Source organism: Poeciliopsis prolifica, unplaced genomic scaffold (genome assembly GCF_027474105.1).
Source record: "Poeciliopsis prolifica strain line A6 unplaced genomic scaffold, Auburn_PproV2 SCAFFOLD013, whole genome shotgun sequence".
In the NCBI taxonomy this organism is placed as follows: domain Eukaryota; kingdom Metazoa; phylum Chordata; class Actinopteri; order Cyprinodontiformes; family Poeciliidae; genus Poeciliopsis; species Poeciliopsis prolifica.
Window position 1 is genome coordinate 3,791,789 of NW_026562388.1, and position 13,244 is coordinate 3,805,032.

The 13,244-nt window shown below is 41.1% G+C and overlaps 1 protein-coding gene across 5 annotated transcripts in view; it reads left to right on the forward strand.

Moving 5' to 3' along the window:
- The window catches only part of zgc:110158 (uncharacterized protein LOC553590 homolog), a 42,810-nt gene that overhangs the window by 23,851 nt on the left and 5,715 nt on the right, over nucleotides 1-13,244 (forward strand). For 2 of the 5 annotated variants that reach the window (XM_055038196.1, XM_055038199.1), the window contains exons 5-16: nucleotides 3,570-3,659; nucleotides 8,360-8,443; nucleotides 9,524-9,583; nucleotides 9,670-9,733; nucleotides 10,274-10,338; nucleotides 10,436-10,497; nucleotides 11,427-11,472; nucleotides 12,246-12,281; nucleotides 12,365-12,419; nucleotides 12,652-12,722; nucleotides 12,953-13,031; nucleotides 13,134-13,162. In XM_055038196.1, coding sequence (XP_054894171.1) covers nucleotides 3,570-3,659; nucleotides 8,360-8,443; nucleotides 9,524-9,583; nucleotides 9,670-9,733; nucleotides 10,274-10,338; nucleotides 10,436-10,497; nucleotides 11,427-11,472; nucleotides 12,246-12,281; nucleotides 12,365-12,419; nucleotides 12,652-12,722; nucleotides 12,953-13,031; nucleotides 13,134-13,162 — 741 coding nt within the window. The remainder of the gene's footprint in view (nucleotides 1-3,569; nucleotides 3,660-8,359; nucleotides 8,444-9,523; nucleotides 9,584-9,669; nucleotides 9,734-10,273; nucleotides 10,339-10,435; nucleotides 10,498-11,426; nucleotides 11,473-12,245; nucleotides 12,282-12,364; nucleotides 12,420-12,651; nucleotides 12,723-12,952; nucleotides 13,032-13,133; nucleotides 13,163-13,244) is intronic. The other 3 variants (XM_055038198.1, XM_055038200.1, XM_055038197.1) reach the window with 2 other exon arrangements.

Below are 13,244 nucleotides of genomic sequence, written 5' to 3' on the forward strand. Positions count from 1 at the left end.
GATTAGTACCTCTCCAGGCAGAGACACACAAATATAGACGCGCACACACATGAATGCACTCGCCATCCCTTCCTGCCTCTCCCTTTTTGCCATCCAGTGTTTATGTCTCTGTCTTTATCCCTGTGAAAGGTATCAGGCGGAGGTCAATAATGTGTTGAGCACTATTGATCTGTCCGGTAGGTCCTACGGGTGAGAGAGGGGAAGAGGGAAATGGAGAGGTATGGATCAATGCTGTTCTGTATAACCCATCTACATACCGCGCTCTGCCACCCAATCAGATCCCGAGTCTTTTGTTCTCCAATAGATTATTCATCAGCGTTTGGGATCTGTACAGAGGATGAAAAGCAAACACAACATGACGGTCCTCAAAGTGAGCCAAAATCCAAGATTAGAAATGTCTGAGTTGAGGTTTTCTGCCATGATAAGTAGACGTTACAGTGCTAAACCACCACTAGGACTAATTGGTTCTTACCCAGTTATTCAAAAACTTAACCGGGTCAAGACATTCTCATTTAAAACGTATATATGGGTGTAAATGTTTTATAATTTCTCAGTTGCACGCTACATATTTGAGCTGAACGGGAGTGAAGATCATTTTTAAACGACATGAGTCACAGTGTCACCAGGTTTCATATAGAGAATAAAGTTTCATTGAAGTACTTTTTAAAGTATGGGAAAGTATTAGTATTTAGGGACTTTGTCCATATAACTTTGTTTAAAAGTTCATAAATTCATCCATCCACTTGTTCGTCCATCTGTCCGTCCATCCAAAAACAGGGATGATAGAAAGCAGATACATTTGACGAGGAACAAATGGATGAATTACAATGTACATTAATATTAGCAACATTGCTGTTGATTAGTTTTCTAACTTCACCAAAACATTTAATTCACCTGCCTGATAGCAGTATGAAGCTCACACAAAACCTGCTGTAATTTGTGATGATGTAGTTTCACTGTGGATAATTTTTTTTTCTCCTGATTTCTGATCAGCAGTGCGATTGTGATCAGACTTTAAACTCTTAGGAACATTGTTAGATTCCTGCTGGTGATTTATTATATAAAGTCTAAGGGAACCTACAGGTATGTGTGCTTGGTCCTGAACTGTCGATGTATTTTCGTAAAGATTTCACAAAAATAGGTGAAACATTTCCTGTTATGATATTATCAGGAATCAGTATGTTTCAAATGTGGCGTAATTGGCCGTTGAAATGGGATACGGTTTGTTTCTAGTACAAACGGGGTATTATTCTCACCCAGGCTACATCAGAAAGCAGCTTTGGGAAGATGTTCCCGCTCTTTACTGTGACACAGCATCCGTGCAGCTCCATAGGGTAAGGCCATTAAAATGCAGTTTACGGTTTAAACAGCGTAAATATTCCTAGGCATTTGAAAATGTGTCCCAGGGGTTTTGTTGAACTACCTTTAGCTGCTTTAAATGAAAGGAATATATTCTTGTCAGTTGTGCTTTATGCCAAGCATTACAGTTTCTTGACTGTGTGTTTCTTACTCAGCAGCCGACTTTTCCCGAACTTGACAGCAGGAAGAGAAATTATTCAACTTAACTTTTATAATAAACTAATTAGTTCATTATGAATGCCTCATTCCTCTACCTGCATGTTTCTTAAGCATTAGAAGTTGTTGTTTATCTTCTGTTTATCTTCCAATAGATTTACTTTCTGTATGAGTTACAGTTTTTCCAAGATTTTACCAACAAGCTACTGTTTCGCTGTGAAAACAAAAAAATAATCATATTGATGGCACAAAAAAAATAAATAAATAAAAAAAACGTCAGTTGGATCCTTTTGTTTTTCCTCAGGCCAGTAGGTTTTGATAAAGCCCGACTGCATGCTAAACCTACGCTCCAATCTTGCTGGCGGCAGTCGCTCGGTCTCCACACTCTTTAGTTTGCATTTGGTTTAGGTTGTGCAAATGTGAAAGTGGATGTGAAGAATTATTACCAATGATGCTCCATAACAATAAGAAAAGAGCTGCAAATTGACTAGAACAACAATATATATATTTTTTTTTTCTTCCAAACTATGGTTTTTCCTGCTAGCCCTTTTTTTCTTCTTCTTCTTTTTCTTTCTCACTCCTCTATCTCCAAACTCACTCTCTGGATCCCTCTCTCTCCCCTGCATCTTCTCCGTCTCTGTCTGTGCTCCTGGAGCGGGGGATGCCAGGGGGACAGAGTGCAGATAGGACCTGTCGCCATAGCAACAGCTTCTGCAAGCTGCTGACACCCTACTGTGGGGGTGGCGGGGGGATGGAGGGGGCTGAGAGGAGGAGCAGAAGAAAAGGTTGTGAGGGGGAGGCACAGCGTAACGGTCGGGGCACAAGGAGGTTTGGGGGGGGCATCGATGGAGCAGAGGAAGCTGTACAGAGGACACAGGAAGAGGGGGCGGGGGGGTCTGGAGGCAAGGAGGCAGCGACCCCGCGTCTACCCCTGGGATTCAGTGCCCTGCTCATGTTCACAAGCAGAATTAGCATAATGATGGGAGGGGGGTGCGTTGTTTCAGTCTCTGTGTGTCCGTAGGAAGAACGGAGAGTGTTTCTGTACATGTGTGTGTAATCAGACGGCAGTCCTGTCTTCCTGGCGTACAGTAGCATCACATGGGCGCCGAGCGCTCTGGAGGTGTGCGTGTTGCTGGATCGGGGGTCTTGAACCCCCTCCACTCCTCTGTTCTCGCCTGTAGCCTGCGGTCCACCCCTGTCTGTCTCTCTGTACCGAGGGGCTGCACTTTATGAGCCTGTGATGCAACTCTTTGTGTGTTTGTGTGATTTTCCTGTTCATGTTTGAGTGCTGGTCTGATCTTTTGTTTTTGTTTTTTTTGGGGGTGGGGGGTTTCCAGCTTGTAAGCACTCTGAACATGCATTTTGTTTTACCCATGTTGTCAAGAACACACTGTATCATGCTTAGCCTGCAAGCTGCTCTACATCTCTTTCTGTGGTTTTTATTATTACAGATTTTGCATTATCTTCAGGTCTGGAAAAATATTGAACTTGATTTTAGCTTGATTTTTTGGGGGGGGATTGATATAAAATTAATATATTTATATTCACTGGTTTTGTCATGTGTTTATTTGTTGACATGATGGAAGTCTGACAGTTTTAATTTAATAAAATCTCTTTGACCCCAATGTTTTTGTTTTAAGAAAAGATGCTGATAAAGTATTATCTGTTCTTCCTTTCTTTTTTCTTCAATCCTTCCTAGCAGGTTCCATGTTTCAGTGGAACCTTAAACATGGACTTAATGCAGAAACTTATTCTAAATATTGGAGCTTATGTCTTTAAAAAAAGATAAAACTGACAGGGAAACTCAAAAATGTTGGTCTAGAAAAGTATGGACAAATTAGATTACTGTACTCCTACAGTAATATGTAGGAATACTGCTTTGTTATTTGACTCTGACAAAGAGAAACTGTTGTGTTACATAAGTTAAGTTTCCATTTAAACAAAGTTCTTAAATATTTTGCATGAACCAGTGTAATACAGGTGTTGTGAGTTCCTGCCCAGTGTGCCGGGCTTGTGGAGCGCAGGCTAATTTAGCTGTCGTCTGTGTGTTTCAGAGCGCAGCGGCAGCGCCGAGCCCAGTGATGGGCAACATGCCCCCCAACGACGCCATGCCAGGTGGTCCCATTCCCCCAGGCTTCTTCCAGGTATAACCCGCCTCCTCTCTTCCCACTTGTTACATTCTCAGTGTCTCTCATTCATCCCTTTGACCACTCCTCAAAAAAATTACAAACAACCAAATAATTTAAAATTATATGTAGTATGAAGACTAATTGTTCAGAAAGTGTCCACTGAACTTAATTTGACAAAATTGTTTTGTTTTACTGTCTGATGGACAGAAAATAATACATGGTTCTTACATATATATATAAATTCAAATCTGATAAGTGTGGCCTGAACACACTTATCAGAGCACATTTACCCTCTTTTGATACTTTGATACGTAAAATAAAATCTATTATAACCATTACATTCTGAAATCACCTAATTATCTATTTCAAGAGTCAATAGAACATTTCTGCAAATGCTTCAGTGTTTTGAGATTGAAAAACAAAACAAAACTAAACCATATTTAGGTTATGAATCAACTTTTTAAGCTTTAGATATCTCACATAGAACAATTTGTGTGCCTGTGTTGAGAGGTCCAGATGAATGCAAAACACTAAACAGAGGCGTAAGTGTTTCATAAAGTAGTTGTGATTTGTGGATATCTTTTATTGTTATTTGCAACGTTCTTGGTAAGCGTGGGAAGATGAGACACAAACTCAACAAACATGTCTGTTTAAGGAGTTCGTTGTAATTGTTACTCAGGTTTGCAGTTCTGGGAGTTTTATTTACCTTCTGAGTAAATGAGGGAGATTATTTACTCAAAACCAGCTGAGACTTATTCGACCTGACTCCGTCCATTCATCTGTGGCTCAGCTCTCACTCCCATCGACGCTTCAACCATCCCGTGTCCATCTCTCCGTTCCACCCATCCATCTCTGTTTCTGTCCCTCTCTGACCCGTCCCAGCTCTGTAGCGCCAAATGGGGGCGGGGAGGGGTTCTGTGTTGGAGAGCCTCTAAGAGCGAAGAGAAGGCGGCACACCAATGTGTGTGAGCACCCACAAACAAAAGCACATGCTCTCACATCCTCTGCGAGGCAGCAGCCTGATGGACAGCGGTGGCATTTGGCAGGAGGCGCGATAAGGTAGCGGCGACGAGTGGGAGCTAAAACGCGGGTGACACAATATAGGAGGGAGGAAGAAAATTGGAGTGGAAGAAGAGAAGGGAAATGTAAAAGATGGTTGCTACCGCACTGAGGCCTCACATCCTCATGGTGCGCCGGCTCGTTGGTGGTGAGGAATAGTGAAAGCACGACTGTAAATAAGGAAGGAGGGGAGAGGGGGGTGACGACGCGAGATGCATGGAAGTGCTATTTTTATCGTCAGTGGGAGAGTGAGATTGGGCGTGGGTTTGTGTGTCTGTTGCGTTCAGGGGAACTTATGTTTCCAGAAAGCTGCTTTGCTTCACAACACATTGTGCAGAATTTTGTTTCTATTCTTATTAGTGCTGTGGTCAGTGGCATGCCTGACTCCATAAGAAAAAAATAAAATGCATGTAAGAAGCAACGCACCTACAAGTTAAGTGTTGCACAGGAGGCAAATCTTGTTTTAACACAATTCAAACAAGATGAAGGCGACAGCTATAAAGATTTCTTCCACCTTATAGTTTGAACGGCGCTTTGTGCAAGTAAGCTTTGAGCTTTGATCAGTTTGTTGCTTTGATAATTAAATATTTGATAGCAGCAGCTCTTACTCGCACTCTTAAACATTAAAGGATTCCTTCACACAAAACTTTGATTTAAATTAAATGTTTAGATATTTGAAGGCTGGATTAGCACATTGTTTTCTGAACAATATGCTTGTCTTGTTTTTTTACAGAACAAATGCCCCTTATGGATTATTAAAAAGCATGCCCACATGAGTTACCTCCATATGGAGATGCACTGACAACAGAGTTTCTTGTTGTTCAAAGACTGTCATTTGTTCCCAACTCAAATTTCTGTTTGAGTAATAACATTACAAATATTTCGAAAGGTTTCTTAGTCTTCATTGGTCATTACTTATTTAAAATAAGAGCAGAGGCAACGTCACATGGTGGTAGGAAAAAAAAGGTTTGTCTTAAATTGTCATACACTTTTAAACTTTGCAGATTGTCTTTTCTATCCTGTTAGCAGTTAGCAGAGTTAGCTTGGGAAGCGTTATGCAAACTTTTTGTGTATATTCTAGAAAATACGGTCTGTTTATTATATTAAATGTTGGCATAATGGGTGAAGAGGGTTAAATTGTACTATCTGCAGGCCTGCCTTCTTACACTCCTCCAACCTAATCTTAAACCTTTCACTGATACAGATTATATCTTCTTCCCTCAGTCACTGTGGCCACACGGAACAGCACTGTTGTCAGTTGCATTAAGCGTGGTGCGTTCACCGGTTGGAGGAAAAAAGGTTGGAACTGACTATTCCTCAGGTTGGGATTGAGGACTAGTCAGCCCCAACTAATCCTCAGGGTTGATTTTGATTAATCAAAATCAAATAATTTTGACTAATTTTAGATTTAATTGTAGAATTAAAACAAATGCTACACAAATGAGCTCGTATGTTTTTATGGTGTTCAGAAAGTTGATGGGCTTTGAATCAAACATCAAATTAGAAATCAGTATTGACCAGTAAAAGCCTGACTGGAACTGCATTTGGCCCTGAACATTTAGAGATGGTGCCATCTCATGTCATTAATATTATTTATGGGTCTACTAATACATTTTCACAATTTGTTTAATTTGAGAATGAAGTCTAGAAAAACTCTAGAATTTACTTTGCATGTTTTCCAGCTTGAAACACATCACTTATTAACAGCTAGTTGTTTTTTTTTTAACACCTAGTTGTTTTTTTTAATAATGTCAATGCACTTTTGCACCAAACATCTGCAAAGCCAGTGTAGGAAACAACCTGCTTTAGGTGACAGTATTAAAATTAGAGACAATAAACATCACTTTGTTAATAAAAGGCCATTTTGCAGAATTCTCCTAAATCCAAGTTTCTACCTGGCTGAAAACCATCATGTGTTTAAGAAACTTGACCCTACTCAACATTCATACTTTTTTAAAAATATTTTGAGGCACTGACCTCTTCAGGGAAGTCTCATTAGGCAATAATAGTAAAACAATCTTTACGGGATGTTGCCATCTTTCTGGCTCCTCTCATCCTCGCACTGTCGTCTAAATCCGGTGTGTTTAGAGACAGAAGAGATGAACTGTCTGATCTGGAAATGTAACAGCTTACAGTCTGTTGCGGTCCTCTGAAGAATTGATATCAGGGTTCATAGATCCATGGCAAAGCACATCATAAATAAACTGCAAAGTAAAATGAGTGCTGTCCAATCAGGGCTCATCTTTAACTTATCCACTGATCAGTCACAAGATTTAAGTTGATCACAATAGAAAAGGAGAGAATATGCGACCACTGTAGACCTTCTACGAAATGACTGAGCTCTTGAACTGTGCAAGGAGAGCATTAATCAGTGAAGCAGTCAAGAGGAACCTGGTGACTCTGCGGGAGCTGCAGAGATCCACAGCTCAGGTGGGATAACATGTTGACAGTGTAAGTCATAGACTTAACAAATCTGGCCACTTTGAAGGATTTGGTCAGCAGATAGTTGTTGAAAGCTGTAATTAACCCCATTTTCAGTTTAACGTAGCAAACATGGAAGAATGCGCTCTGGTTAGAACAGACTGAAACTTTTTGTGGCTGCATGTAAAAACCTGCTGAGTTGTAGAAAACCCTGAAAAAAATAATCTCCCACAGTGAAATATATTGGCAGATGCATCAAGCAGGAACTATTTAAATGAAATAAAATAAAAACTGTCAAAAGCATGTGTCATTTTTCTTCCATCCGCTGCTTACGTGGATGGACTTGCACAGAAAACCTCGTCTGGTTATGAAATGAAAGGTTTTCACCATTTCTGATGACACCTTTAAGAGCCCGAGCATTAGATGTTGCTTTGAGACATTTGTCACGACAGGTTCCTCTGAACTAGTTATTCTCAGGCTAACTTTGAGCGCACACACTCCCTGACGCTCTCCGGTCGCCAACGTGTTGCCTCTCTCTCCTTGTGTGTCCGGGTGTCTTGGAGGGAAAGGTGGAAAATTCCACTTGCTATTTGTGAATCTGCCACTCATTGTTTTGGAGGGGAGAGCTGGAAAAGGTGGGAAGAAAGTAAAACATTGAACCTTGTGTCACGTAAAGATGTACAGTATTTATCAGAGGTTTTTAACCTCCTGTCCCGCGTGGAGAAGTCAACGGTATGATGTGTGAGCGTATTTGTGTGTCGGCACCGGAACACGACTCTGTCATGAAGTAGGTTTCCAGAAAAGCTTCTGTATTTTTGTTTTGTTTATTTTGTTTTTGGTCGGCGTTCTTCTCTGGATGCTCGTCTGTGCCTCTGCTTGGCTTGTTGGTAGTAAGCCTTTGATAACACTGCCCCCATGTGGTTGAAAGTAGAACAGTCCCGGTACGTAACCAGGTGGCGGAAACGAGCAACGCTTATGGTGTGACAGGGTCACTTTAAGGCCGTGTATAAAGATGCTACTTGTCAATTAGTTTGGGGTGTTTCTTTCTTTTTTTTTTACCCCAAAAAATAAGCAGCGTTTTCCTCTCAACTTCCTCCTCCAACGTAAACACTCCTTCCAGACTCCCTACCAACATGGTTTTCCTCTCTCCTGTGACTCTGATCGGGTTCTTCCTCCAGGTGTGAACCCCACATTCTGCCCCCTCCCCTCTCTGATATCGCTCTTCTTTCTTAAAGGGACCGCCCGGCTCTCAGCAGTCCCCCCATGCACAGCCCCCCCCACACAACCCCAGCAACCCCATGATGGGACCCCATGGCCAGGTAAGAAGCAGCAAACACTTTCTCTCAAACACCCCGTCATTCCCTGACCCACACACTCCAGCTTTCTCTTTTCCCATTTGCTACCTGCACTCTGTCCTCCGACCACCCTGGAGCCCAACAAGAGCTACATTTGTTCAGGCGAACTCCCCCACTAAAGGAAGCCCCTGCAGTTGTGAGCTCTTTTTTTTTTTTCTTCTTTTTTTTTAAATAAATAAAAGGGAAAAAAATGTAAAAAGCCAAGCAACCTCTCGAAGGCCGAGAATCGGTTGTCCCCGTGCAGGATGAATAATTCACTCCCTGCCCCTCCCCCGGAGCAGCTTGTGGGGGGTTACACACTTATCTGCTCCAGCCTGAACACACACAAACATGCGCACACACCCCTCCCCCTCACTTCTCGCATCCAATAAATAAAACAGCAGACAAGCAAAATTAACAATCGCATACGTGTCCACCAGTTTCATACAGAGTTTTTGGTTATCAACATGAAGGAAGTTCAGCCGTCGTGCCTCGGCTACAGCAGCTACAGACGCCACTGTGGAGGTGAAGCTAGGCTTTTGCCCATCAACTGCGGCGGCTCGGCTTTTCATTCTTGTGGTTTCCAGTTTCTTTCTTGTGTGCGAGAGAGTGTGGGCACGCTTCCGCTGAGGGTTTTGAACCGTGTCGTTGGCCCGAGGTGTCTCCGACTGCGCCAAGGCAGACCACAGGGCCGAGTCGGCTTACACCAAAGCGAGAGCAGGGAAGACTCTCGCACACCGGCACTCAAAACAAGCTTTCAGTCCATCTTGTTGGGTATAAGTGCGCTTTTACAATTTATACCGCACAAGCTCATGCAAGGATGTTTTCCTTTTCGGTTCCTCGTCGGATAAGCTGCTGATTTTGCAGTTTTCCGATGTTGTCATCCATTTTCCAGCCGCGCTGTGTCCATCTGTGTGTTCTCTGTGCTTTCTCTGTTTGAGTGCTTTTGGATTTATCAATAATAGAAATGTCATTTTCTCTGTGTCTCTTCCCCACCGCCCTTGTTTTTTCCTCTCTTTTCTGTCGTCCTTCTTCCACTTTATTTTTTTTTTCTGGTCCCTTCAGCCTTTCATGTCGCCGCGGTATCCAGGTGGTCCACGCCCCTCACTCCGAATGCCAAATCAGGTAATCGCCTGTTTGCATCAAATTTCCATTAAATCAACTGTGTGTGTTATTATGTTGTTGAGTTTTCGTGTCTGTTCTGTATCCAGCCTGGGGGAATCCCGGGATCGCAGCCTCTCCTGCCAAACAGTTTGGACCCAACAAGACCGCAAGGTAAGGCTGAAGAACCTCTAGCTTCCCTTGTCGACCGAGAGGTGTTCCTCAGGGATTCCTTCTTGTGTCGCTCTTATTTATTTTAATCAAACTAACTTTTGATGCTGACAATACTGTGATCAACATTCATCAATTTACTCTTCTGTAGACTTTCTGCCTGGTAGTTTATGTATTCAGATTTAAAATCCTAGTCTTTAGGCCTTCAACCAGTTGCAACAACGTTTTAAATACGCTTTTCTTCATTCCTGAAATCACCTTAATAGCTAGCTAAATCTAACCTTTAAACAATGCACATGTAAAAATGGCACATTTGTTAATCTTCTATGTATTTTTTTGGCCTTTTTAACTAAATGGTGGGTGTGTTTGACTCGAGGAGGAATATGTTGTGATTTTGACTGGAGTCTAGAGGGCTACAGCTCATGGGATTACGGCAGTGCATTGTCTGTTGCATTGCTGACTTAATTCCTGACTTTTAGGAGTTGAGACATATGTGCTTGTGTGTTTATGGTGTGACTCTTGTTCTGTTTTTCTTTCTGCCAGGACATCCTAATATGGGTGGACCAATGAGAATGAATCCTCCCAGAGGAATGGCCATGGGACCACAGGTACAAATAAGGAAAATGGAGGGTTTTTTTTCTCTTTTTTGACTGATTCAAATGCATTTTGAGTTTTCTCACATTTTTTTTATGCCCCGTTTCTTAGAACTACGGAGGCATGAGGCCTCCTCCCAACTCCATGGGGGGTCCCATGCCAGGAATGAACATGTAAGTCCAGTGAAATGCTCATTAGCTCACAGGTACCTTAGTCAGCCTGTAGTTGCTCTTCTCTTCCTTTGAGTATCACTGGACAAACAGTGCCTCCCCTCCTCCACCTGTTGCAGCCTCTGAAGTTCAACAGCTGAAAGAAAGTTGCTACAATTTTTTTGCTAATTTCACCTACTCTTTGGGTTACTTGTTTTAAATGGATCGTTCACGCCACATTGGCCGTTTCATAAAGAATATATAAACTGTCAGTTTGCAGTTGGCACAACCTGCATTTACAAAGTAGTTCAAATACGAGAGGATGGTCATGTATAGATCCCTATTGGAGGAAATCCAGGTCACTAACATAAATAAGTTACAAATAAAGTAATAAATATGTAGAATAATTCTACATATTCTACACTGAGCATACAAATAGTCCTAAATGGAAGAAGTAGGATTATTAATCTGCATGTACAGACACTTCAACCAACATATCATTAGCCGGTCTTTCCTTCAGTATGAATTCCTGTAGAGTTTTTCAGGTTTTCAGATCATGAGAGGAATGTCATGGATCAACCCTAAACTAAAACACAATTCATCTTGAAACCTAGCTTTTGCTTTTCTGACTTGAAGCACAATTTTAGTGCCATAAGCATTTTGACTTTGAAGCTAGAACATTATTTTAGCAAGTTGAAAATCTACACAAGCTGAAATGGTTGGTTAATTTATTTTAAAACATATACTGCTTTTATATATATATATATATATATATATATATATATATATATATATATATATATATATATATATATATATATATATATATATAAATAATGTTTTTTTCTAGTCAGTCTTTTATTGTCAGAAAGTCTCATCTAAGGTGTTTTCTCTTTCTGACCAAATGTTTCTACACTTTTTTCTCTTTGTGTCCTGCCCCATCTTTTCCTCAGGGGTCCTGGAGGAAGGGGGCCATGGCCAGGACCTAACGCTAACTCAGTGAGTCCGAGTCTTTGCATGAACACACTCAAAACCAACATAGCAGACGATTGGTGGATATATTCTACTCTTGATTCTGAATAGTCATTTCTAAGCAGGTGTACCAAAATTTTGTTGCTAGTCACAATAAGTACTGAGTATTTTTGAGGATTTAATTTGAAAGAGCAACACAAAGTTGTTTAAATACAAAGTAAAATTGTTACATAATGTATTTATATATATATATAGAGAGAGAGAGAGAGAGAGAGAGAGAGAGAGAAAGAGAGAAAAGAGAGAGAGAGAGAGAGAGAGAGACAGAGAGACAGAGAAAGAGAGAGAGAGAGACAGAGATTTTAGCTAAAAGAATAATATTTTTCTTTTCAAAATGTTCCCAGTTCAGTCACAACTTCAGCTATTTTTAAGTCTTTTCACAGATTTTCAGTTGAAATAATGTCTGGTCTTTGACTAGGCCATTCTGTGCTTCAGTTTGAACAATTTCATCAGACTCTGACCATATGTTTGAACCTAACCCTTCTCTCCAGCCTCAAGTCTTTGAAAGCATAAGACATGTCTTTCTTCCACCTTTGCCCTGCATTTAACTTAACTCTGACCCTGCAGCCACCACCGTGCTTCATTTTGCTTCATGCAGAGCTTTGAATGTAGTTCAGTTTTGCAGAGAGCTGAACTCATGTCATTTCAACAGGTCTAATTATCAGAGTAAAGTTGGCTCAATGCAAATACATACTGTACAGATTTTTACTGTAAGTTGGTTCTAACCACTGTTCCCTCTGCAGATAGCTTACTCCTCATCATCACCAGGAAACTATGTGGTGAGTCAAAGTGTAAATAAGCCACTTTATTAAGACATGTCTTCTGTTTATGTGATTTGTAAACCTTTAATTTTGTTTCCCAGGGTCCACCGGGTGGAGGCGGTCCGCCTGGAACTCCCATCATGCCCAGCCCAGGTGGTGCGTCACCCAATTATGTCCCCTGTCACAAACACACATCTATCTCTCTCTGTTCATTTCCTCACTAAACAATCTTCATTATTTTTCGTTTCTCATTTTCCCCGTCTTGCATTTTCTTTCTTTTGATCCTTTGTCCTTCACTCCATTAAATCCTTTTTTATTATTATTATTTTTTGTGTGACATCATCACTTAAATAACTTGTCATTAATGTAGTTGTGTTATTTTTCCTAGATTCAACCAACTCCAGTGAAAACATCTACACAATGATGAATCCTATCGGACCTGGAGGCAACAGACCCAATGTGAGTTTTTGTTACAGGATCAATTATTTACGGCAAAGATGAAAACGTGAATGTTGCTCCATGAAGTTGCTCTAACTGTATTAGTGTTGTTTAACATCAGGAGAGACACTAGGATTAACCCAGGGAGTCTGAATTAAATCACTTCAGCTTTGCCTCCAAAGATTACAATTATATCTACGAGTCCGCAGAGAGAAAAATGATCTCAGTCATTCATAATTCCCTCTCGTCAGTTCCCTATGGGACCGGGGCCTGATGGGCCAATGGGAGCTATGGGAGCCATGGAGCCACATCACATGAATGGATCACTAGGTGGGTTGAGACAGTGCAACTTAGCAACTCATATAACATTTTTTTTTGTTTGTTTTTTTCTTTCTTTCTGAAAGCACTGAAATCTGTGCTTTACATCCTCAGGGTCTGGGGATATGGATGGGTTGCCAAAGGTGAGTAAACATCTTCTTTAAGCATTTGCTTTTTTGCTCCAGCGGCGCTTCAGTCGCATCTTGTATTATTACTGTTCGACCC